The sequence below is a fragment of the Gadus chalcogrammus genome, unplaced genomic scaffold (genome assembly GCF_026213295.1).
Source record: "Gadus chalcogrammus isolate NIFS_2021 unplaced genomic scaffold, NIFS_Gcha_1.0 GACHA164, whole genome shotgun sequence".
Classification (NCBI taxonomy): Eukaryota; Metazoa; Chordata; class Actinopteri; order Gadiformes; family Gadidae; genus Gadus; species Gadus chalcogrammus.
Genome location: NW_026613599.1, coordinates 1 through 27,373, shown reverse-complemented (window position 1 = coordinate 27,373; position 27,373 = coordinate 1). Strand labels below are relative to the sequence as shown.

At 43.4% G+C, this 27,373-nt stretch overlaps 2 protein-coding genes and 1 non-coding gene across 3 annotated transcripts; 1 reads left to right on the top strand and 2 right to left on the bottom strand.

The window, feature by feature from the left end:
* The first annotated feature begins 950 nt into the window (after window positions 1-950).
* LOC130379027 (uncharacterized) lies at window positions 951-2,127 on the top strand. The gene is made up of 2 exons (XM_056585601.1): window positions 951-1,048; window positions 1,175-2,127. The coding sequence occupies exons 1-2, from the start codon at window positions 1,018-1,020 to the stop codon at window positions 2,125-2,127; spliced, it is 984 nt and encodes a 327-aa protein (XP_056441576.1). The 5' UTR covers window positions 951-1,017.
* A 140-nt stretch (window positions 2,128-2,267) lies between these two features.
* LOC130379029 (putative ATP-dependent DNA helicase Q1) lies at window positions 2,268-4,667 on the bottom strand. Its single transcript, XM_056585603.1, has 3 exons — window positions 4,173-4,667; window positions 3,958-4,037; window positions 2,268-3,678 (listed from the first exon to the last, which is right to left on the bottom strand). The coding sequence occupies exons 1-3, from the start codon at window positions 4,643-4,645 to the stop codon at window positions 2,480-2,482; spliced, it is 1,752 nt and encodes a 583-aa protein (XP_056441578.1). The 5' UTR covers window positions 4,646-4,667; the 3' UTR covers window positions 2,268-2,479.
* Window positions 4,668-14,930: 10,263 nt separating this feature from the next.
* Window positions 14,931-15,026, bottom strand: trnai-uau (transfer RNA isoleucine (anticodon UAU)). Its single transcript has 2 exons — window positions 14,989-15,026; window positions 14,931-14,966 (listed from the first exon to the last, which is right to left on the bottom strand). It is a non-coding gene; the product is annotated as a tRNA-Ile (tRNA).
* Between the last annotated feature and the right edge of the window lie 12,347 nt (window positions 15,027-27,373).

The following is a 27,373-nucleotide window of genomic DNA, read 5'->3' as shown; positions in this document are numbered from 1 at the left end:
GGCGTTGTTACATACTGTTCTAACTGTGGGAGAAGTGCGGTGACGTCACATGTGTTGAAATCTCCCATCAGAAACACGGGCTGGTCAGATGCCCTGGAGACGGCATTGTCATAACATTCTAAAATGCGCTCTGCTGCCAGCGCGTTGTCAGGGCCAGGGACATAAACAAGAATTACTGTTATTAATTGAAATTCACGGGGAAGATAGTGGGGACGAAATGACACAGACAAGATTTCGTAGTGTCGTGAGCAGTGCATCTCACGAACTGTGAAGTTCGTTGCCCATCTGTCATTTACAACCATGCAAAGACCACCTCCGACTGATTTCCCCGTTACTTCTTTGTCCCGGTCAAAGCGTATGAATGTAAAGCCATCCAAGCACACTGTAATGTCCTCAGTTAACCACGTTTCAGTGAAACAGAATAAACTTGTACTCCGATAATCTGAATCAAGTTTAACAAGTGCCGCAAGTTCATCCATCTTATTACGTAGCGATCGCACATTTGCCAGAGTGAAAGCAGGTAGTGGTAGTTTACTTCCCCGTCTCCTGATCCTGTTCCTGATCCCTCCTCTCGATCCTCTTTTCCTCCTTCTCTTCTTTATAAGCCGGTGTGTTGGTATGAGATCCAGCTGTTCTGGTGACAAATCAACTGTTTTGCAAGCATATCGCAGCTCCAGAAGGTCCGCTCTGGTGTAGGTGCGTCTCGATGCCATTTGATGCGCGGTGACCCCAGCTGAGAAACTATCTTCATATTCCGTCGTGGATTGATGTTTTAAATCAAACGATGCAGAACTCTCACTATCCATACTTCACACACGTATTGCACCAGTCTAACTGGACAAAACTTGAAAAAAAAATCGCTATATAATGTTTAAAAAAGCCTTCAATCACGAGTCGCTCAACAGAGGAGCGCCCCGCGTCGTTGCCACAACAACGAACAAAGGCCCACATGCTGCGTACAACGCTTACAAACAGTTTGTGCAGATTGACACGACAGCACTTTTCCTTGTGGCAGCAATGGAACATTTTCATTTGGATGATGTCACAGGTCTGTATCTGCTACATTGTGTTGAAAGGATTAAAATCAAGGAATCAAACATTACCTTTTCTTGGCATAAGGTACAATGTATGAATACCATTTTTATATATATATTTCTTTTTTGTTTTCTCACAGCTACTCCAGACGGCTTAGTACCAGACCACATCCAGCAAGGCTCTGCAGAACAGAAGAGGACCTGGCTCCATGACTCTGTGGCAGAGGTCGTTGACAAGTTTTTAATGTCTACAGACATTGCTGACCTGACAGCTGGCGTTACTGAAGCGGCAACAGCCCAACGCACTGAGAAGGAGAAGCTCCCTTGTCGTGAGCCAGGTTGCAAGAAAGTTTTCATTTATCGAAAAGCCAGAGAGACCCACGAAGAGAAAGTCCACAGTTTTGTGGTGGCATCTATGCCAGTTGTTGAGCCGGCTTCCTCTGGTCTGATTGACCACAAAAAACAGCATACTGAGGCCAGGCTTAGCTTTGGATTTCTGCTATTCGATATGTTGGATGCAGTGAAAGAGGGAGATGGGGAGCGCTTGATAAGGCTGTACAAGGTGGCACTACTGATTTACAAGGCTTACGGGCACACTAATTATGCCTACAGCACTTTCCTCTTGACTGTACAAATCAATGCAACAATGTCCCCTAGGGTTAAACATGATGTAACCTGGAACCGATTCTGGAATAGTAGCGGCGGGAAAGGGAAAAATGTTCCTCTTGATCTGCACCTCGAGCACCTCAACAACTTCCTGAAATCTTTTTTGAGGAATAAAGGCACCAACCTGGCAGAGAAAACAGCTGACAGGGTCAGCAGGTCTGTTGGTTTATTAAAAACCCTGATGGATACAACAGACGGAGAGCTGCAGCTATCCCGGCCCAGTGGCATCCACCATGCAGATCTAAAAAACAACATTTTAATGGTGCTTCAGGTATTAAGGAACACTGAGGTTTTCAACCAGCAACCGGGAAGACACTTCTCTGCATTCCCTAAATTTAACAGAAACATTCTGTCCAAGCTAAACTATAATGACGTGTGGCGATGGATGCGTTGCAGGCTGAAAGACTGGAGGACTGTTGTTCTTTAATCAATTACCTACCTGGTCTGTAATGGTCCTTGCCTTGTCCTTCCAGACTATTTCATTTGAAGCTGTTATAGAAGGCCTATTTGTATGAATGTGTAAATAGTTCATATTGTTATGCAAGTACTTTTTGGTTGAATTAGTAAAAAAAACACTTTTTCATAGTACGTCTCGTTTCTTTTATAACTTAATTAGGGTCTTATAAGTATGTGTTTTGTACACTTTTATTTAGTTTTGTAGAATTGCACAAATACCAACCAAACACATACAAAACAATATACAACTGACACCAATCATGTTCCTGCACAAGTACACAAAGGGGTTTGAAGTGTTCTGTACATCACAAGCATCACAGAATTCACTGTTCAGACTCAGAGCTACTGACATGGCTCGTGAGTGTATCTTCAACATCATCATCAACATTGTCGAAGTAGTTACTGAAATAGAGATCTGGGTCAGTTAAATACCTCTCTGAATCATATTGCAGATCCCCATCAATATCCCCAAAAACATCACTGATGATAATTAAAATCTCCTTTGCATGGTCCAATCTAAACACAGGAAGGTTAGCACTAATGTATGCCAGGTCAAATATGTATTGACAGTGGGTCAATACTGCATCCACCAGTTGCTGACTGAATCCAGTGCAGGCTGCATGTGAGGTGTACAGTGGATTGGATAAATTGATCAAACTATCTCTGTAGTCATTCAGTAAATCTGCAATTAAAGATTTGTCATTTGCATCCACATGCCTAGATCTCTGATGAGTTGGTTCAGCTTCAATCTGTTCATAATTGGGCATGGGTTCTGTACATGTGCCAGATGAACAAGCGCAAACAGTCTGACAGTATGTACAACAGAGATGGCCTGGCTCTACATGGCTGGGTTCTGCTTCAAAATGTGCATGGAGAGATTTCCTGAAACATGTGGTTTTTCCAACAGCAAGCAGTTTCTTTACCTCTTCATCCACCTTGAAGTACTGCCCGGTGTTGTAGAGGATGGCATGTGATGGCTGACCATGCCTTCCAGCCCTGCCCGCCTGTTGTAAAATGGCCTCTAGGTCACCTGGAGCCCCGTACATTACCACGTGTGAAACATTAGCAAAATTCAACCCCATCCCCAAAGCTGTTGTTGAAACAACTATCCGGCAATTCCCTTCCCCCCTCAGAGAAGCCAACACTCTCTGCTTGTTTTGGGGGAGGGTTTTGCTGTGGAACATGCCAATCAGTAGGTTCTCACTTCTACAGTCCGGATCACAGCCCACCCAGGCATGTCCTTGCAGTTCCGCCTTTAAATATGCAAAAACTCTCCCCACTGATTTAAGGCTTTGGCAGTAAATTAATATCGGTAGCATTGCTGAGCCCTCATCTTTGGCATGTTGCACTATCCAGTCTAGGCAGTTCATGTGATGAGTGGGCACCTTGCACAAGCCAAGACGGATGTTTGTCTTGTTGGGACTAGCGATGATTTGAACAGCATTGTCCATATGGAGTAGTCTGATGACTCTGCTTCTTGACTTGATGTCAGCGGAGGCAGTCAGTGCCAAAACAGGTGTACCTGGGAGAGTAGAAATATGACAAGATAAACACATGCCCCATTTTATAACATACCCAACAAGTTGTCAAGTGTTTGTTTAATATACTATGGCAGGGAGGACTTAATGAACAGCACTATGAACATGAATGCACTTAATCACACAATTCTGTTTCATTACAGTAACAAATCCTTGCAACAGATATTATCCATACACAGAATATTGACGATACTATAGCATTCAAATGAGATATTTCACAACATGTAAGGTAGGAGCAACAAAGGGCAGTGCATTCAACTCACCCTCCTTGGCTATAGATCTTAGCTCTCCGAACTTGGCAAAACTCTCTCTGAATGCCGACTCGCCTTTGGAAGCCTCGCCCCTGAGTGAAACAAAATGGAGTACAACATTAGCCTAAGCTATCGAGTATGGAAGAACAGAACTACTCACGTTGTTTAACCTAAGTATGCAACACAGCCCTATTTATGTTGTTTAACCATATTTAGTGCTTACTTACCATTTGTACGTAACGTGGACCTCATCTACGACGATACCAATGAGGTTGTCCTGGTGTATGGTTGAGGCTAGGATTCGTCGCCATTTGTTGTTCAGCAGCCAGGACTCGGGGCTGCCGAACACCAGACTCAAGCTTCCATCCAAAATGTCACGGTCATCATGCACGCCGAGCTGCCCAGCACGAACTCCCAACTGTTCTGCCTCCTTCACTTGGTCCTCCATTAGTGCAACGAGAGGGGAGACTACAATAACTATCGGCTTAGCATCGCCAGCATTCGCCTTACCCAACTCCTTCACCACTAACGGAGCCAGCTGGAAAATCAAACTTTTCCCGAACCCCGTGGGGAGAAGCCCCACCACATCATGGCCACCAACAAAGCTCAACAAAGCTTGTTCTTGCTCCGGCTTTAACTTCTCAATATTCGGCAACGTTGCCACAACAGACCGAATAGCTTCGCTCACATCGTTCTCCATTGTCTTCTGACTACCGACCCACAACAACAACTCAAACTGGCGCACGACTTTATCGTCATTGTTCTCAGACACGCCCTCTGTTCGCTGATTGGGCGCCGCTGTGGCGGCCCCAGAAAACCAAATGACATACAGCAGGTCCAGACCTGGGCTGTTTCCCAATGTCAAGGAAGCATGCTCAACGGCCGCCCTTTTAAGGACGCTACGTCATCGAACGCCGACAAGCACTGTTCCAATGTTGAGGACACTCGAAATACGCCCCCTTTTCGGGTCCTTCGTTTTTGAGAATTCCGAGATTTTTCAAGGATGCATCGCTGCATCCTAGATGAGCCAAAACTACCCACAATCCTCTGCGTTCACTGGGCGGGTTCTTGAAAATGGCAGAGAAGTACACGTTCAAATGAAGTGAAGTTATATTAGTTTTCAGAAATATTTTGTGCCGTATTGCTTTTTATAGATTCATCATGTTAATGCAAATAATCAAGCCTAAAGACCTGTGCCACTTTTCAAACGTTTTTGCAACTTAATGATACGTTGCTATATTTTGCATGGACGTAGCTGGTGTTAAACACCACTGTCACCAATGTCAATTTACTCGCTCACAAGATTACATTATTTATGTATACCTATTTATGTTTTACGTTTTTTTTAGGGTCAGCCCAGCAAACGGAGGCTTTTGTGCGCCTTAGGGTGGCGCACAAACATTTGTTTGCCGGTGGAAGGGATAGTGCCACTATCCAATGTTGTAAAATTAATGCACAACCGATCATTTGCAATGTTTGTAATTTTTAATGAACGTATATAATTGTATTTTATATGATATACTTATGTGTTCAAAGCACTGGTAGATTGTAGGCATATATGAATGAATGAATCAGATCATATATCCAAATAAATACACGTTTATCATCTCTTTCTTTGTCTTTTTCCCCCTGCATAATAGTAATCAACCGTACTGTAAATGTGATGCATGAATTAAGTTCTCAGACAATTTCACTTAGTTTTATAAAAATTGAATGGATTTTCCTTTTAATAAAGACAATTCGATCAACCACAACAAAGCTTTTGTGACTTCCCCAAAGAGGCTCCATGCGAAGGAGACATGACCGCATTTATAACAGACAAAAGTCAAATAAATATCGATCAGCTTGATTGCTGCCATGTTTTATTCATAAGCTCACATGTGTTTACATTACAAGCGGACACGCAGTATTAAAAAGCGGAAGCGGAAGCGCTTCCACACTACCAAGTCGTTCCCAAAGTCAGACGTTACAAACGCTAGGAAGCACTCGAGCTAGCACTCTTGTCTCATCTCCATAGGACGCGACTAGCAAGGACGCGTCCTAGCAAGGCTGCAGCCTTCACTTTGGGAAACAGCCCTAGTACTGAAGGGAAATTCAAATTGAGCGGAAGTACTTCGGCGGGCTGAGCCAGGCTAGTCCAGACCTAGTACTGAAGGGAAATTCAAATTGAACGGAAGTACTTAGGCGGGCGGAGCCAGGCTAGTTTAGACCAGTGGTTCTCAACCTTTTTTGAGCAAACGCCCCCCTGACCTAAATTTTTATTTTTTATTTTTTATTAAAATAAGCCGTCCACGGCCGGGCATATCAAACTGTTTATTGCCCGGCCTCTCTGTGATTATTCCTTACTTAATTCTTTAATGTATTTAGCATTTCATATTTTGTATTCCTCACTTAATCTTTCTTTTGCTCTGGTGTGTGTGTGTGTGTGTGTGTGTGTGTGTGTGTGTGTGTGTGTGTGTGTGTGTGTGTGTGTGTGTGTGTGTGTGTGTGTGTGTGTGTGTGTGTGTGTGTGTGTGTGTGTGTGTGTGTGTGTGTGTGTGTGTGTGCGTGCGTGCGTGCGTGCGTGCGTGTGTGTGTCAGCACAGCACTGAGAAGGCACTGGACATATCCATAAACACCCTTCTCATTGCTGCTGACTCAGGCCATGTCAGCGTTCTCCTGCTGCTGGACCTCACAGCTGCCTTGGACACGATCTGTCACATCACACTGCTCACCCGGCTGGAAACACTTTTGGGTATCACTGGCACTCCGCTCACCTGGTTTACGTCATATCTCACAGCTTTATGCTAGGATTACCTATGTCTCCATAGGTAATTTCAGGGTTTGGTGGTGTGGTCCAGGGTTCTGTGCTAGATCTCCTGCACTTCGTCATGTACATCCTCCCCATTGGTCACATCTGATGTCAGCATGGTTTAGACCAGTGGTTCTCAACCTTTTTTGAGCAAACGCCCCCCTGACCTTACCCTGATCCTCTGGATCAAGGTAAAAAATAAAAATAAAAATAAACTAACAACCCCACTCACACTCGTGTTATATTGCTTAAAGTTATCAATGCATCGTTTTTCATTGATTTTGCGTTGGTCACTAATAGCAGTGAATGCCCTCTGAGTCGGTTTTGGTGCAAAAAATATAAAAATATTAATGAATCTTCATGACATGCAATTAAACTGAGAGAGAGAGAGAGAGAGAGAGAGAGAGAGAGAGAGAGAGAGCGAGAGAGAGAGAGAGAGAGAGAAAGAGAAGAAGAGAGAGAGAGAGAGACCAAGAATGAAGTGTTGAGGAAGAAATGGTTGGATTGAACATTCATTCACCGTGACCGCGGTGCGGCCACTCCCGCGACTCCCGACCGCCACGTCTCCCGTCGTGCCCCGGCCGCGGCACCCTGCGGCCTGTCAGCGTTACTATAGAGATCATGACGATAGCTGATGTAATTGGAGTCCGGGCGTGTGCAGGACCGAACCGCGCTGTATTATCACTGTTCCACTGCGCATAGACAGTAAAAAGTAGCTGAGACGGTAGAGGGGTTAGAAAACAATAAATGAAAATAGGCTAACAAATTTTTTTTTATATCTCCCCCCAAAAATGGAATCACGTTCCCAGCGCCCCCCTAGGTTGTGCCCCCGTTGAGAAACCATGCCCTAGGCGATCGCCTAGCTCGCCTATGCCGAGCGCCAGCCCTGCATCCTTGATTTGTTTACATATTTTATAGTTCATCTCATCAACTCAATACCATGACATCAAGCTCTGCAGAAATCGGCTAATAACCATTTGATTTGAATCAGGTGAGAAGGGGAAAACATGCCTATAATAGTGCGTTCCAGGTACACTTTTTTGCCCGTAAATAACCAGCTATAACTGGGAGTACAAGAGGGTAGAAGGGGGCGAAAACACAGGTTCCCAGGAACGCACCATATGTATTTAGGATGAGTTGAACAGGTCAATCTCCTCATCAGTAAAACTCTAGAACTACTGCAGTCCAGTGGCCGGTAAAATACAGTTGTATTCGTTTGTTGTATGGTGAGCAGACATTGTAAAACATTGCATTCCCTTGGTATCCAAGCAGTAGAGATCAGTGCCTGTACCCCCTTTGTTGAATTGTGCCCATTCTCGTGTGATGCCCCATGCTTGCTGAGATGCACACTCGACTTACAGTGCGTGTATTTATAGGAATGAATGGGCGGCCATGTATTAGTCCACTGTCCTTTCTCTATAATAGGTCCATGGTATTTACACACATAACTGATGCTATCTACCTTAACATTAGCGACAATAACTTGGCTGTTAGCTGTAGCGCTAATGCTAAAGCAACATTATAATGCTAACAAGGTAACCATATACAGTAAAGCAACACAATGATATGGCGTTAGTTAACTTACTTTTTCGAGGTTTGTAGCTGAGCCGAGGAGAGTTGGTACTGATCCAGACTTGATTTTCAGACGTTGAGCAAGTCCAGCTCTGTATTGGCCCAAGTTGAGGAAGCAGTGAAATGTTTGGCGCTGCCGTGTTCTAGCAACGGGACGGCCATATGTTCCTGACCTCATCTGACTCCCGCGCTGCGTTTGTATCCAGTGGGCGTGGCCTATGACCTAATGGCTCCGGCTTCCTCATCTGTCTAAAGATGCTGCCAGAGCCATAGAGAGAGAAGAGTTGCGACACTCTCTGATCTCGCCGGCAGGGTGGTCACGTGGTTCATGTAAGCCTGTATAGTTCCAAGCCACGCTGCTGTGTTCTTCAATGGGACTGACCGCAGCGATTGCAATATTGAATGGTAAATATAAATTAAAAAACACAAGTACTTTTCTGACCATTGTTGCATATTTGTAAACGTCAGTTTTAAAGTGGAGTGGTAGGGTGACAACTGCAAGCTACTTAGATACGTTAAGTTTGAGGGAAAGCTTCACGTTCGTGTTAGCATGGGTAGCACTAGGCTACTGACTTTAGTGGCTTAACCTTGCTACATCTGTTCTGAAATCAAAGACGATTCAAGATGTTCATTTTAGCGCAACTGAACTATTGAATTTTCTTGATTTTGCTTGTAATTCCGATTCACGTACCCGTGGTCAGAGAGCGATTGAGAAAGCAGACTAGCAACAGTCAATTTAGCATTTAGTTTCCAGGCAACTTCTTCTGATGAGGCAGATGCTGAGTCACGGTTAGCGGGTGGCAGGCAGGCAGGTAGGACCCAAACGCAGACAGTTCAGGTAAAAGGATAATTTATTAACTCAAAAAGGCAAGGAACACGGGTGACGCGGGTAACACAGGGAACACAGGAACACACAGGACAGAACTCACCACAAACTACAATGATCCGACAAGGAACAAAGGAAAGACAAGGGCTTAACACTAGAACAGCCGTCGAAGGGGTCAAATGACCCGTGAGTTAAAAAAATATATATCTTTGCACTCGATCACGTTCCAAATCCCTACTTTCTTGACTTTTCCTAAATATGTCTGTTGTACCACCCTGTGTTCATAAAAAAAAAAATTCAGACCGGGAAAGGTATTATAAAGCATTTTTTTTATGTGTTCCTATGTTATTGTTCTTTTTCCAAGGATGCAATGCTCTTTCTTTGACAGCAGAGGTCGCAAGGGGACATTCTGATGCGAATAAGATTGATATCTATAGGTAGATATACACAGACAGGCAGACAGACAGACAGACAGACGGACGGACGGACGGACGGACGGACGGACGGACGGACAGAGGTGGCCAATATGTCGACCACGATCGACTGGTCGACCGCGAGAGTAGTGTGGGTCGATTGCGTCGTTGCTGTTGGCTGAGTGGTTTAGAATCTGCCCTGCAATACGGGAGACCTGAGTTCACGTCCTGGGTACGTAATTTAATTCTTGCCGTTGGCTTATTTTTGTAATTTCCTTTATATCAGAGAAATTAGGCCTAACAATTTACTTTTTATGTAATAAATATGTCTTACAATATCCCTATAATCCAAATATACTTTGCAAAAACTCATGGTAAAGTTAATGTTAATATTAATGTTACTGATAAGCCTTTGTCACAATGACAAAGTCACTGCATGGGAAATTGCAGCCACATAAATTACATTCAGGTGAGTTTCGCGGCAGGCAGCCAAGAAACTCACCACTGACCACTGACCACTTCTGTTGAGAAAAAATACTATGGTCAGTCAATTTAGAATATTCAAAGAAATGGAAAATAAATGACTTGAAAAGTTTTTTTTTATTTCTCCAGTATTCCTTCCTAAAGCCCAGATTCGGTGGGGATTGAACCCCGGACGAACGGGTTTTAGAATAATTTGCGTCTCTCTCGTAGATCGCAACATCTTTCAACGTCTTTGTTTAATACAACTGCATCACCTTCTCTCTCACATTTCACTTTATCAAGTTAGAAGTCAACTGCTCATGATCATATCGCTGCGTTATCTCTGTGGAGATCCACCCCTGGAACAGCGGAGCCGTCGCATTTACAACAGAATGAACCCAATAAACCACCAGTGTGTGCAGGGTCCGGGAGGGTAAATTGGGGTTCTAGCTCACACGCGGAAATATAAAAATGTGCTGCTCCAAATAAACAACAAAGTCAGTAACGTGTCAACTGTGTTGTCTGTGTTGTTCTACTAAGCGGACGCTTGATGGTGACGTATTACGACGTGATGACAAAAAAATACTATTTCATTCATCCAAGCATAATGATTTGTTATTCTTTAATATATTTGATAATTTGTGTATGGCTTAGTCTTAAAAGTATCATGTTTGTGTGGTATGTACAAGAGCCTACCGTGGCCAGGCCACAGTTGCGATTGCCTAGTGTGAATACAGGCCAGAGAACAATAGGGGCCAGTTGAGCACGGTTAGGTGTGAAAAAGGCCAACAGCCACGGCCAGATGGCCTGAAATCGGCTTTGTGGCCTTACTTATCTATTCAAATGCAAATGTACTGGCTGGGGGAGGGGAGGTGTGGCAGAGAGAGAGCGATTGAGAAAGCAGTGAAAACAGACCATTTAGTATTCAGTTCCCAGGCAACTTCTTCTCATGAGGCAGGAGGTGACCACACAAACATGATACTTTTAAGACTAAGCCATACACAAAGTATCAAATATATTAAAGAATAGCAAATCATTACGCTTGGATGAATGAAATAGTTTTACTCATTACTTTTGTAATGCGTTACTGCCCAACACTGCAAATAACCAAATGACTTGGGTTTTAAATGAGTGTATTAGAGTTTATTAGAGTATAGAGTACATTGACATTCAGTAAGTCAGTAAACAAAGAAAACAAAAAAATACGGCTGACTTTGAATGAACTAGGAACTGGATGAAAAATAAATGTCTTTAGGGACAGCAGTTTTTTTTTTTATCTTTCGGTTTCAGCAAAGTCTAATCAACATTCACAGCAGATTATTTTAGCAGGCTCACTGCATTTCCCACAGACAAGTCGCCTACATGACTCACAGACGTCACTAGTTTTGTTCCCACTACATCTGGCGACTTGACACTTTTTCCTTTTGGTAGGTGGGGAAGGAGTTTCAATCAGAAGTGGCCTACGTGCCACTGGTGCTGCCACTGATGACACAGTCCTGGCCATTCTCTGAGGCGCACACAGCTGTTTCACAAGCTCCAGAATAAATCTCTTTCTGGTCATGTTGACGTCCATGCACTGTTTGTACAGAATGTGTGCATTGATTGCAGCCAGGTCTAGGATGTTGTAGAAGAACAGCTACAGGCCAACGCCTGGTCCCTCCCTTTACTGAATACAAGCGTGCCATCTGGTCCATAACATCAACGCCATATTAGTGCTGTTGTAGTGGGAAACAGTTTCGGGCATTTTCTTGGGGCCATTGTCAGTTGAAACTGTCTGGTTTCAACATCAGCGGCTACCCAGAATTTTATGCCACATTTATCCAATTTATTTGCCATGTACTGTGTGAAACGACAGCGCGCCTTGGTGGGGAACAATTGTTCACCAACTGTTATGTTCTCCCCAGGCGTGTAAGAAGCAGTGCTGTTTTTCACAAATCGATCAAATGTCTCTGATATCATGGAAAATGTGTCCTCCAGAAGGCGGGCAGCCCTTGTGCTCTTGTCATCAAAGCGCAGATAGCGCATGATATCTCTGAAATTCTGGCGAGACATTGTTTCCTTGAAAACAGGATTTCCCATTTCAGCAGACCAGAAGTCCTCCAGTTTCTGGCTTTTCCCGCCGGCAATACCTCTACAATAAACAAGACCAACAAATGCTTTTAGTTGGTCCATTGTCGCATTGAACATATCAGCATTGTTTCGGTCAGCTTCGACCTGAGTATACTTTAGAATCTGTTCCCACATTTCCGTGTCAAGCAAACACAGTAAACTGCTCAGTGGATCTGTGATATTTTCCTTGGCGCGAGGTGTGGGCCCTGGAGGTTCTCTCATGACATTGGCCTCTGTTGCTCTGCCTCTCGAACGGCCAGGGGGTTCAATCCGTATGGTACCATCTCGTGCTTTCTCTTGCATGGATGGTGATGTCTCTTCCATGGATGTGGTCGCCTCAGGTTCTGATTCTGAACCTGAATCAGATTCTATAACAGCGCCACTTCCATCATCAGCTCTCTCATCATCACCCTCTAGCTCGCATGTCAGTTCCTCTGCTTCTCCATCAGATTCCCCCTCTAAAATACTCTGTAACTCGACCAATAATTGCTCTGGCGTCCAGTGCCTCTGTCTGCCTCTGCCTCCAGGATGCATTGTAAAAAATGGATGCATTGCAGAGACACAGACTGCTCTACTAATTTATAGCTCTTTGTGTCAGGGAATGCAATTATCATAACAGCCACACCCACATTGTCTATTGTCTATGCTAGGGTACTTACTTATCTATTCATTCAAAAAGAACGTAACAATTTGCATTTGATAGTATAACGCCCACCAAGTTGCGCCGCAATCTTTTTATAACAGTAGAACAGGTAGGATTCAAGTGGGTTCCCCGTACAGTAGGGTGACCAGACGTCCTCTTTTGCCGGACATGTCCTCTTTTTGAGACCGAAAAATGTGTCCGGGCAGAATTTCAAAATTGTCCGGGATTTTATTAAAGCCTGAAACATGTTCACATCGAATTTGCGTTCACAAACTAGTTAGGCTACGCCCTCGATCCCCTACTCACTTCTATTCGCTTTGCATTGGAAGTGAGAAGGGGGAGTGGTGAAGAAGAGCCTTCGGATTGCAGGGTTTGATTGTAGAGTTATCCTCATGTTTTGTATTTATTTTTTTACTATTATTGTTTTATAGGGACAAACAGCATTGCACTGAATGCCACATAAATATATAATTATGTTTTTGCACGTTTGTATCATTCTAAATCCAGGGAAAAGTATAGGCTCTTCCAGCTAATTCCTAGTGATCGGTCTGAGACTGAGGCAGAGAACGTTCGTCCGGGGTTCAATCCCCACCGAATCAGTGTTTTAGGAAGGAATACTGGCGAAATAAAAAAAAACTTTTCATGTCATTTATTTTCCATTTCTTTGAATATGTTAAATTGACTGACCATAGTATTTTTTCTCAACAGAAGTGGTCAGTGGTCAGTGGTCAGTGGTGAGTTTCTTGGCTGCCTGCCGCGAAACTCACCTGAATGGAATTCATGTGGCTGCAATTTCCCATGCAGTGTCTTTGTCATTGTAACGAAGGCTTATCAGTAACATTAATATTAACGTTAACTTTACGACTTTTACGAACTTTACGAGTTTTTGCAAGGTATATTTGGGTTATATTGTAAGGCATATTTATTATATAAAAAGTAAGTTGTTAGGCCTAATTTCTCTGATATAAAAGAAATTACAAAAATAAGCCAACGGCAAATATTACATGATGTACCCAGGACGCGAACTCGGGTCGCCCGTATTGCAGGGCAGATGCTAAACCACTCTGCCAACGGCTGATTCATATACTACATGGAATACATGTCTAATTCTCTCTCAGCCACACCCACAGTGTCTATTGTCTATGCTAGGGTACTTACTTATCTATTCATTCAAAAATAATGTAACAATTTGCATTTGATAGTAGCAAATTATACGTTGCAATAGTTTGAACAGTGTGTCCACTCATTATTCTATCCTTCTTATAATTATATTTTATTTATTTATTTTTAAATTATATTAATAAAATAAAAATATATCAACTTTTATTTATTATTTTTTTAATGTCGCGCATTAAAAATCGACCTGCACTACTCTTGCGGTCGTACAGTCGATTGCAGTCGACGTATTGGCCACCTCTGTCTGTCTGTCTGTCTGTCTGTCTGTCTGTCTGTCTGTCTGTCTGTCTGTCTGTCTGTCTGTCTGTCTGTCTGTCTGTCTGTCTGTCTGTCTGTCTTCAGAATGTCCCCTGGCGACCTCTGCTGACAAAGAAAGAGCCTTGCATCCTTGGAAAAAAAACAATTACATCGGAACACATAAAAAAATGCTCTATAATAGCTCTCCCGGTCTGAATAAAATAAATTATCAACACAGGGTGGTACAACAGACATATTTAGGGAAAGTCAAGAAAGTAGGGATTTGGAATGTGATCGAGTGCAAAGATATATTTTATTTTAACTCACAGGGGTGATTTGACCCCTTCGATGGTTGTTCTAGTGTTAAAGACAAAGAGAAATTATAATTTAGACTTTTGATTGGCTGCCTGTGAAATAATGTAATCTCTGGAAATGTCACGTTTACTTCTTTCAACAAATCACGCCACTGATTAAACTGATTAATCACGCCACAATCACGCCACAGTCTTCAACAAAGTCAAAAAATGTAAATTCGAAATATTTAAACTTCTCTTTGGTTATCTGTTACAACTCTTGGATTACATCTCTGTTGATCTCTGGCATCAAATCAAACAACATTGTATTTCAGGATGCTGTTCTGTGTTTTAGTCAAGCTATTGTAAATTAGACGGCACTTGCTCATGTCGACAGATTACAAAGCACATTACTTTACAGCGGAAATCCAAGTCCTCAACTATGTTTAACAAAGCTAAAGCTTGCTCCAGGTGAGGGTCGAACTCACAACTTCGGCATGACTTGGTGCAGGTTACTGTCTTATAAGTACCACGCGCTGACCGATTGCGCCACTGGAGCACAGCAGTTCACAAGTTGAAGATCATTTCAGGTTATTCTAAGCATTAAACCAAACCTACTAGGTCAACAGCTTTTGTTTTACACAAAGAGAAGAGAGAAAGTGAGTCAGATCTATTAATATTGGTTTCCAAGTCAATGAATAGATCTCTTTGACTCTGGCCTCAAATCAAACAGTGAGCGTTGGCTTAAGACAAGCTTTGGCAAATCAGTGATAATTTGCTTATGTCAACAGATTCTGAGTTTATAGAAGCCTAACTTATTTTTACGATGCGCTAGGTGAGGCTCGAACTCGCATGACTTGCTGCTTGACTTATAAGTACCTCCCACCAGGCCGCCTCTCTTTCTCGTCGTATCCAACAATACTCTGAGCAGGTTGGGTTTGTTTCAGCCAAGTTATTTTAAATCAGATGGCACTCGATCATGTCAACATATTACATAGACATAGAGCATTACTTTACATTAGAAATTAATGAGTTGATTAATCCTAAAATATCTTGTACAAAGCTAACATGGTTACTGTCTTATCGCGCGCTGACCGATTGCGCCACTGGAGAACTGCTTTTGATATAGACTTGATGATTATTCGAAGGTGATTTGATGTTAATCTAAACATTAAACCAAAAATCAACAGCTGTGAATATGTCCATACATATAAGGTAACGTACATTGAATGCGTGTGTGTTCATGTGATCATTCATGTGATCATATTTCATTCTGAAAGAGCTGAGCTCTAATGGGCTTGCTGCCCTCTGGTGGTTCATGGTCATCCCTTCAGCTGCTCTCAAGACATGAATGCAATGCAAAGTTCTTCGAACTGAGGCCACGTTTATACGTAGCAGCGTATTCATAGAAACGAATGTTTCCCCCCCTCCGTTTTCAAAAATAACATTGTGCACACAATATCGTTTTCAAAAAAGTTGTCGTTTACATCAAAACGCATAAATACGCCGTCGAGTGCAATTAAAGCCATGCAAGCCAATCAGAATCCGCAGAATCAACAACAACGAATAACACGAGCGTCTTCCTGTAACAAACAAACAAACTGTAAACATAGGGGAGTAGGGTCTATCTGCAGCCGGAGCCACTTGCCAAACACGCCCATTGCTCTGCCAAACAGGCCCATTGCTCTGCCAAACAGGCCCATTGCTCTGCCAGACAGGCCCATTGCTCTGCCAGACAGGCCCATTGCTCTGCCAAACAGGCCCATTGCTCTGCCAAACAGGCCCATTGCTCTGCCAAACAGGCCCATTGCTCTGCCAAACAGGCCCATTGCTCTGCCAGACACGCCCATTGCTCTGCCAAACAGGCCCATTGCTCTGCCAAACAGGCCCATTGCTCTGCCAAACACGCCCATTGCTCTGCCAAACAGGCCCATTGCTCTGCCAAACACGCCCATTGCTCTGCCAAACAGGCCCATTGCTCTGCCAAACAGGCCCATTGCTCTGCCAAACACGCCCATTGCTCTGCCAAACAGGCCCATTGCTCTGCCAAACAGGCCCATTGCTCTGCCAAACACGCCCATTGCTCTGCCAAACACGCCCATTGCTCTGCCAAACACGCCCATTGCTCTGCCAGACACGCCCATTGCTCTGCCAGACACGCCCATTGCCAGACAGGCCCATTGCTCTGCCAGACACGCCCATTGCTCTGCCAGACACGCCCATTGCTCTGCCAGACACGCCCATTGCTCTGCCAGACACACCCATTGCTCTGCCAGACACGCCCATTGCTCTGCCAAACAGGCCCATTGCTCTGCCAGACACGGCCATTGCTCTGCCAAACACGCCCATTGCTCTGCCAGACACGCCCATTGCTCTGCCAGACACGCCCATTGCTCTGCCAGACACGGCCATTGCTCTGCCAAACACGCCCATTGCTCTGCCAGACACGCCCATTGCTCTGCCAGACACGCCCATTGCTCTGCCAGACACGGCCATTGCTCTGCCAAACACACCCATTGCTCTGCCAAACACGCCCATTGCTCTGCCAAACACGGCCATTGCTCGTTCAATGGTGGCCATTAAGGATGAGTCGGTCGTGAATCTCGCGACCGATTCGTTCACAACGAACGAATCCCGAAGGTGAACGACAAGAACTGGTTGCCCAAAACAAGAGAACTGGTTCTTTGATTCATTTTTTTTTTAACATAAAACTAAAATATGGTCACGTAAATAAAATATACAAACGAACAGAGCTTCGTCTCCCCGCGACCTTATATTGATTGAGTCTACAACGTTCTCAAAGATTCAGCCAATGAAAGGTAGCAATGGTGTTGCTATGGCACCTGGGTAAACAAATAACAAGGTGGTACCGTCCGCCACACACGTTAACTAATGATTGCTGTAGGCTTCAATATCATGCAAGCACTTCATACGTTTTCTTTTTATTTTGTTCTACAACACAATTGCATGCTTTAATAAAGTATTGTTTTACCTACCATTACGAGTCTTGTTTGGTCTAATATTAATAAGCAGTGCTTAGAGCTACTTGGAATACGTCATTTAATTCTTACTGCACCGCTTTATGTATTTAGGATATTTATGAAAAAAAAGGCACGTATGTGCTTTATATATGCTTAATATTTAAACTTAAACTGGGTAATTTCGCCAGAACATTAGAAAGTCAAAGTAATAGGCTACATGCATGCATGTTGAACATTTATTCAATCATTTCATTGACCAACAATATCCCGTCACACTTGGTATGGGCCGAGTTGTTCGGCGCCAAACTTAAAGGAGAAAGAGGGGGGGGGGTCTTGAAGTCTATAACCCAAGCAACCATGTAAATCCTTCCACTGTCAAACATATTTTGCTCGAATTTGCGCGCTTTCTCTGTCTGACGTATCTTGGGTCATGCCATTCGACGTGGGGCCACTCATATATCCCCCTACATTTACGAAAATAGACTTGACCTGTTTGGCAGAGCAACGGGCGTTTCTGGCAGAGCAATGGGCGTGTTTGGCAAAGTAATGGGCGTGTCTGGCAGAGCAATGGGCGTGTTTGGCAAAGCAAGTGGCTCCGGCTGCAGATAGACCTACTTGACATAGGGCGCTCATATGACGTTAAGCATTTCCTGGCGCATAATGTGACGCATCAGAACCTAAAACCCCGTTTCGCCCACTGACACGACAACACATAACCAGCGTTTTCAGAAATCTTTGGCCGGAGTTTTTAGAAATGATCGTTTTCTGTGACAAAAACTGCGTTTTCGTGTAAATGAGAGGCCAAATCGCGTGGAAATATCTGCGTTTTCCCTTCGTGTAAACAGGGCTTCAGAATCTCAATTTTGTTCAATGAGGGCTTTCATCAGGGGGCGGGGCGGGCCGATTGATCATGTCAATCAAAATGGGACGCGGACGCAGGTTAAGGGCACGCCCACCAACAAGAAAAAATGCAACTCAGGTCAAACTGCCTTCAGCACAAGACGGAGGAAAGCACGACTCGTACGGCTAAGAACAGGAATGCAGCTACAATAAAGACTGGGAAACTATCTTTCCCTGGGTGAAACGAGTGCAAGGCGAGTCTGGTAAAGTTTTGTGTGAAGTTTGCTTGTCATTTTTCCATTTCACGGTGAATACGACGTGAAACGACACAGGCAATGTGGTGACAATTGCTGTGCCTACTCTTTGTCTCTGTCTCTCTGTCTCTGTCTCTGTTGCTCTCTCCTCTCTCTCTCTCTCTCTCTCTGTGTGTGTGTGTGTTATTGTCAAAGTTCCAATAAATCTCAAATCGGAAAACATTTATTGGTTTGCTTTTTTTTATTAACAATACTTGTACTTTTAATTTCCATGCTCAAGTACATATAATATCTGAAAATTACCTTTGATACTTAAGTGCAATTAATATCAGATAGTGGAAGACTTTTACTCAAGTCGTATTCTATTGGGGGCTTTTTACTTTTACCAGGGCCCTTTTCTGGGAAGACTCATGGCTTTCAGGTTCTTCTTCCACCACCTGCTATTGTTGTGTGTGTGCACACTCACACACGTGTGTGTCATAGAGTGTGTGTCTGCCACCAAGTATAAGACATACGTATACATCTATAAAAAGACACAAGAGGATGAAGATTTTGGCAAACATATATCTATTTTTTTTGTCACTTAGATCTTTATTGACAGTTTTTCACAGTAACATGACAACATTATATCAACATCAACAAATGGAATGGCAATAGAAATAAAAAATAAATAAAAATAAAACAAGAAAAAAAAAAAAAACCTGCCTGGGAAGTACCTTCATATTCTCATATCCTGAGTTTGTAATTGTCTACTACTGTTCCAATCCAATGTCTTCATTTTGAGTCCTGTAAAGTGTCAATTTTTCCCATTTACAGTCGAATTGTGTTTCTTGAAGTCTCAGTTTGTGTGTCAGTTTCTCCATTACAGCTATCAACAATAGTAAACCAATGAGTCTTCGTTGGTGGTGTTTCTTTACACCAATGTCTGGTGATAGCTTTCTTGCTCGCTACCAGCAGTATTTTTATCAAATATATATCACTCGCAATAATATTCTCTTCCTGAAATTTACATAGATAGAGCACCAAACTACTTTTGGGGACCTCATATGGAGACACCGTTCACCTCCTTGGGAGAATCTGACCCGATTTCCCTTTTGAAATAGTCCCTCATTTGAAGGTATCTATAGAATTCATGAGCTCCCAATTCATATTTTCTTCTTATATTTTCAAAACTCTCCAGCCTCTCGTCTTTTACCAAAACACACCAAGTTGTTATTCCCTTTGTTACCCAGTGCTTGAATCCTGGATCATACAATGTAGGTTTGAAATTTATATCATGTGCTACCCATTTTAATATATTAATGTCATTCTGAATCTTATATACTTTCAAAATTTTAAACCATAGACCTAGCGTGTGTACTGTTGTTCGGTCCATTTTATTTTTTAGTTCTTTGTATAGTTTGTTATCTCCAATGAAATGTTGAATTGGAATTTGGTTTACTTCTCTTTCTATGTCTTTCCATTTTGCTCTAAATTCTGACCTACACCAACAGTACACAGGTCTCAATTGAGCAGCATAATAGTATTCCTTTAATTTTGGAAGACCCATACCTCCTCTCTCTTTCCTTAGCTGAAGAGTTTTGCATCTGACTCTAGGTCTTTTGCCCCCCCAGACAAATCTGGAAATCATTCTGTCCCAATTAGCAAATTGACCCCTGGGGACCTCTATTGGTAAAGATTGGAATAGATAGAGAAATCTGGTCAATATATTAAGCTTAACTATCTCAATTCTTGAGTTTAGATCAAGGGGAGGGTAGACCATCTTGCTATATCTTTTTTTATTTCTTGATCTAAATTGTTATAATTTGCTTTATATAGGTCGGTGGAGTTTTTAGTGATCGTAACGCCCAAATATTGAATTGACTTTAGGTTCCACTTAAGGTCATATATTTCCATGATCTCTTTTGGTGGGGTATAATTAAACGATAAAATCTGTGTTTTGGAAACATTAATTTTATATCCTGACAGATGGCCATACGTGTGTAGTAGCTTCATCAAATTAGGGAGCGACGTGTTGGGTTGATCGAGGAAAGCTATTAAATCATCAGCAAAAAGTCCCAATTCATGGTCTATACCCTTAATCGTGACCCCTTTAAGTTCTTTATTTTGATGGATTGCTTGAGCTAAGGGCTCAATAAAAATCGCAAACAGGATCGGCGACATACAGTATCCTTGTCTTTCTTGGACAAACTTCCATTAATTTTAATTCTAGCAGAGGGTTTTTGATGAAGTGTTTTAATCAATTGAACTGATTTAGTATTAAATCCGAATCGTTCCAACACCTGATGAAGGAATTTCTAATTCACACAGTCGAATGCCTTCTCCGCGTCAATGCTAACCAGTACAGTGCTTTGTTTCTCTCTTCTTGCATTGTCAATTATTTGTAGAGTTCGGCGTATACTATCTTGGGTTTGGCGGCCCGATATGAATCCCGTATGATCTTCGTCAATTAATTCTGTAATGAAGGTATTTATTCTTTTAGAGATAATTGACGTATATAGTTTATAATCTAAATGTAGTATTGAGATCGGTCTATAATTTTCACATCTATCCTTATCTTCGCCTGGTTTTGGAATGACTGATATAATTGCTTCTGCCCATGTTGGTGGTGTTTTGTTTTCTTTTAGAGTTCAATTAAAGGAAGTCTGGAGAGCTGGTAGCAGTTCCTCCTTAAAAATCTTGTACCACTCTGCAGGATAACCATCGCTCCCTGGAGATTTATCGTTTTTCAATGGTTTTATAGCATAAATAATCTCTTCCCTTGTAATGTCTGCTGTTAATCTTTCATTTTGGTAAGTGCCAATCGATGGTAAATCCAATTAGTTTAAAAAGGTTCTAATTTCTTCCTCGTTCGCAGCAGCCGGTTGTGTATATAATTTTTCATAGAACCCCCTAAATACTCTTTCTATATTTTCCGGCTCGTCTATCGTCTCATTGGTGCATGGATCCTTAATTGTATGAATGGTATTAACTGCTTGTTGTTTTCGTATACGTTTTGCTAGGAGTTTAGTTGCTCTTGGGCCAATTTCATAATAATTTTGTTTCATAAATATGTTCTTTTTTCCATATTCGTCCATTAATATATAATTTATCTTAGTTTTGGTATCCCTAATTTTTTTTACATATATTCGGGTTGTTTGTCTTTTGATATTGCTGTTCCAGTTCTCTTAATCTTAAAGAGTGGTTCTGGTACGCCTCTGCTTTAAGTTTCTTTATTTTAGAGGTTTTAGCTATTACTTTCCCTCGAACAACCGCCGGCAAACATATTTTTATTCGATTTTATATGCAAGAATTGGCATTTGGGCCCAGGCGAATTGAAACAAAGTGTGTACGTCCAACATCGGATGGGACCCGACCAAGTCCACATCGATGTGACTTCACACTGGAGAGAAACCGCAGCTTGGTCCAAGCGCAGGTGAATTTAAACAAAGCATTACACACCTCAGTGTGAGGCAACACCGATGAGGACTTGGTTGAGTCCCATCAGATGTTTGACTACTTTGTTTAAATTCACCCGGGCTCCGACAAAGGGACCTCAAACATCGGATGGGTCCCGCCCAAGTCCACATTGATGATCGGTTGGGTGCCATCAGATGTTTGACGTACATACTTTGTCTGTACAATGGTGCAGTAATACATTTTATGGGGCTTTTATTTTTTTGTTTTTTTTGTATGCTATTATAATTATTATATACATATATATATATTATTTTTTTACAGGACATGCATCCAAGACCTGGGGCCCTTCCCCTCAGCCTGCTGTGTGGCCGTCTTAATGTCTCCCAAGGGGTTCAGGCCTGAAGGGCGGCACAAAGGCTTCTCCTTCTGATCCGTCTGGACTTGGTCCGGGGCGGTCTGGCCCTGGTCCGGGGCGGTCTGGCCCTGGTCCGGGGCGGTCTGGTCTTGGTCCTGGGCGGTCTGGCCTCGGTCCGGGGTTGTCTGGCCTCGGTCCGGGGCGGTCTGGCCAGTGAAGGGGTTCAGGCCTGAAGGGCGGCCCAAAGGCTTCTCCTCCTCCTTATCCAGCAGGGCGATGGTAAGGGTCTCAGCCCAGAGCTCCCTGAGTCCCCTCAACCGGGTCCTCGTGTTCCCCGTGACCTGGGACAGGTCCTTTCTGTGGGCCCTGTCTGCTGTCGGAGACAGTGAGTCGCTCAGTCAATGTTTCGTGATTATGCTGACACATCAAACTCAAAAGATAAATGCATACAATACAGCACGCACACACACGTGCGCACACACATACACAGACACACACTAGAGCCCGACCGATGAAGGATTTTTAAGGCCGATACCGATACAAATATTTGGTGATTTAAAAATCCGATATTCCGATATATCGGCCGATATATATAAAAAAAAGAAATTCCAGAAAACATAAAGAGATTTACCTAACATTGGTTATTTGAAGTCATTTATGAGTCCTCACTAAAATAATAAGGTAATGCGGTTTAAAAATAAACTTTATTTTATTCTTTTATTGTCACAACAGAAAAGTCTAAATCAAAATTCATTACATTTCTGATGAATAAAATGTATAAAAACACAAACTTGAGATATGAAAATCAATCTCCTTTGAACAAAAACACAATAACTAAAAAACAATATATATATTTTATTTTATTACAATTAATTAATCGGCCGATACCGATAGTGTGGAAAATGCCTAATATCGACCGATAATATCGGACCGCCGATGTATTAGTCGGGCTCTAACTGTCCGTCCACACCAGAAGCGAATTGAGCGACCAAATCGCCGGAAGTCATTCACTTTCTATGGGCAAGAGCGACCAGAGCGACCAAAGCGACCAACGCTACCAGCGGCCAAAGTTGAGCGACCAGAGCGTCAAAAAGAAGTTGAAAACTTTTTAACTTTATGCAAATGACTATTATTCGCTTCAGCGACCAAACACTGACAGCCAATCGGAATGTAGACGCTCTTCGCTTGCGTGGATCCCAGGGAACATCGGCAGGCACTTTGGTTCCTACCTACCTTTATTCACTCACTGAACAAAATGTCGGCTGAAGTATTAATCGCGGCTGTAACTGGGCACCCGGTGTTGTACGAACCCACCCTTTTTCAGTTCAGAGATCGAAACGCCATAGTGGTTTGGATATCAAGTGATGATAAGCGGGAGTATTTATAGGCTACATCTAGAACGTTCGTATTTAAGCGGGAATCATTATAATTTGCTCTACATGCCACCAATCTAACCAACCAATCGCGTGTAGCATGCTTTAAACAAAACCAAAAAAGTATTTGAAATCGTCACATAAACAAACTAATCGACAAGACGAGGGATAAATGACAAGGGATATATCTCTTGTCTTTTATCCCTCTATTCCCCACTATTCACGGAGCCTGAGGTGAATAATTTTTAATTAAATAGTCTAGATAGATAGTCAAGTCTTTATTAATACCAAACGACACAAATCGTCGGGAATCCATTTAGGTGGTTCGTCCCACACAGGACAGTAGCCTACAATACCACACAGAACAAGTCTGACTGGATAATACACACAATACATCACATTAAAACTAGACACGCGTTGATAGATAGATAGACAGAAAGGCCTAGATAGATAGATAGATAGATATGTTCCATTATTTGCCTTGCGGAGCCAACCAGTCCTGTGCACGTATGCAAATTAGCCATGTGTCCCAACGTCTATTTGTTTTGAATGCGACGAATGAGTGCAGATCATGATTTGCAGATCCAGATCAGTGAAACATATTTTAACTACTACAGCACGCAGGGTTTTTTGTTCTCGGTTGTAATTAGCCTACATTTTAGGATTTTTTTTATATTGGGGGGAATCACTGTCCTACTTGTTGTCGAAGCACTTTATCGAACAAGCAAAACCGTCTCGGCAATATGGCCAAGGTGTATGGGAGAGTTCACTATTTGATATGGCTGTCTGTAGGGCCTACTAAACGCATACGGTTCCTTTAAATGCGTCTGCATAATTGAATTGTACGTCATGAGCGACTTGAGCGACCAAAGCGAACAGAAAAATTTGCAGCGAAACTTTGTGAGCGACCAGAGCGTCTTTGACGCTTGGTCGCTCCTGGTGTGGACGTACAGTAACACACACACACACACACACACACACACACACACACACACACACACACACACACACACACACACACACACACACACACACACACACACACACACACACACACACACACACACACACACGCACGCACACACACAGATTAAAAAAAACTGCAGCGAACTCACCAGGTTCATCGGGGGTCTGGCCTTGGTCCGGGGCGGTCTGGCCTCGGTCCGGGTCGGTCTGGCCTCGGTCCGGGGCGGCCTGGCCTCGGTCCGGGGCGGCCTGGCCTCGGTCCGGGGCGGCCTGGCCTCGGTCCGGGGCGGCCTGGCCTCGGTCCGGGGCGGCCTGGCCTCGGTCCGGGGCGGTCTCGACTCGGTCCGGGGCGGTCTGAGCTCGGTCCGGGGGGGGCTGGACTCGGTCCGGGGCGGTTTGGCCGTGGTCCGGGGCGGTCTGGCCTCGGTCCGGGGCGGTCTCGACTCGGTCCGGGGCGGTCTGATCTCGGTCCGGGGCGGTCTGGCCTCGGTCCGGGGGGGGCTGGACTCGGTCCGGGGCGGTCTGGCCGTGGTCCGGGGCGGTCTGGCCTCGGTCCGGGGCGGTCTGGCCTCGGTCCGGGGCGGTCTGGCCTCGGTCCGGGGCAGTTTGGCCGTGGTCCGGGGCGGTCTGGCCTCGGTCCGGGGCGGTCTGGCCGTGGTCCGGGGCGGTCTGGCCTCGGTCCGGGGCAGTCTGGCCTCGGTCCGGGGCGGTCTGGCCAGGGAAGGGGTTCAGGCCTGATTGGCGGCCCAAAGGCTTCGCCTCCTGCTGATCCAGCAGGGCGATGGTAAGGGTCTCAGCCCAGAGCTCCCTGAGTCCCCTCAACCGGGTCCTCGTTTTCCCCGTGACCTGGGACAGGTCCTTTCTGAGGGCCCTGTCTGCTGTCGGAGACAGTGAGTCGCTCAGTCAATGTTTCGTTATTATGCAGACACATAAAACTCAAAAGATAAATGCAAACCATACCGTACGCAAACGCGCGTGCGCACACACACACACACACACAGACACACACTTTAGCCCGACCGATAAAGGATTTTTAAGGCCGATTCGGATACAAATATTTGGTGATTTAAAAATCTGATATTCCGATATATCGGCCGTTATATATTAAAAAAAGAAATCCCAGGAACGCGTAACAAAACATAAACAGATTTCCCTAACATTGGTTATTTGTAGTCATTTATGAGTCCTCACTAAAATAATGAGGTAATGCAGTTTGAAAAATAAACTTTATTTTATTGTTTTATTGTCACAACAGAAAAATCTAAATTCATTAAATTTCTGGCAAATAAAATGTATCTAAATACAAATTTAAGATATGAAAATCAATCTCCTTTGAACAAAAACACAATAACTAAAAACAATATATATATTTTATTTTTTTAATATTGATTAATCGGCCGATACGATAGTTTGGAAAATGCCTAATATCGACCGGTAATATCGGACCGCCAATATATTAGTCTGGCTCTAACACACACACACACACACACACACACACACACACACACACACACACACACACACACACACACACACACACACACACACACACACACACACACACACAAACACACACACACACACACACACACACACACACACACACACACACACACACACACACACACACACGCGCAGGTACACAAACAGATTAAAAAAACTGCAGCGAACTCACCAGGTTCATCGGGGGTCTGGCCGTGGTCCGGGGCAGAATGGCCTCGGTCCGGGGCGGTCTGGCCTCGGTCCGGGGCGGTCTGGCCAGGGACGGGGTTCAGGCCTGAAGGGCGGCCGAAAGGCGTCTCCTCCTCCTGATCCAGCAGGGCGATGGTAAGGGTCTCAGCCCAGAGCTCCCTGAGTCCCCTCAACCGGGTCCTCGTGTTCCCCGTGACCTGGGACAGGACCTTTCTGTGGGCCCTGTCTGCTGTCGGAGACAGTGAGTCGCTCAGTCAATGTTTCGTGATTATGCTGACACATCAAACTCAAAAGATAAATGCATACAATACAGCACGCACGTACGCGCGCACACACACACACACACTAAAGCCCGACCAATAAAGGTATAAATATATATCGGCCGATATATCGGCCGATATTTATTAATAAAAGGAATTCCAGAAACGCGTAACAAAACATAAACGGATTTCCCTAACATTGGTTATTTGTAGTTATTTATGAGTCCTTACTAAAATAATGAGGTAATGCAGTTTAAAAATAAACTTTATTTTATTCTTTTATCGTCACAATAGAAAAGTCAAAATCAAAATGTATTAAATTTCTCATAATTAAAATGTATTACAAACTTAAGATATGAAAATCAATGTCCTTTGAACAAAAACACAATAACTACAAAAATATATACATATTTTTTTTTTTTTAATATTGATTAATCTTATTTTATTTTCAAAACAGAAAAGTCAAGTTCCAAATTCATTAAATTTCTCATAAATAAAATGTATAAAAATACAAACTTAAGATACGAAAATCAATGTCCTTTGAACAAACCACAATAACTTAAAACAATGTATATATTTTTAATTTTTTTAATATTTATTAATCAGCCGATACCGATAGTTTGGAAAATGCCTAATATCAGCCGATAATATCGGACCGCCGATATATTTGTCGGGCTCTAACACACACACACACACACACACACACACACACACACACACACACACACACACACACACACACACACACACACACACACACACACACACACACACACACACACACAC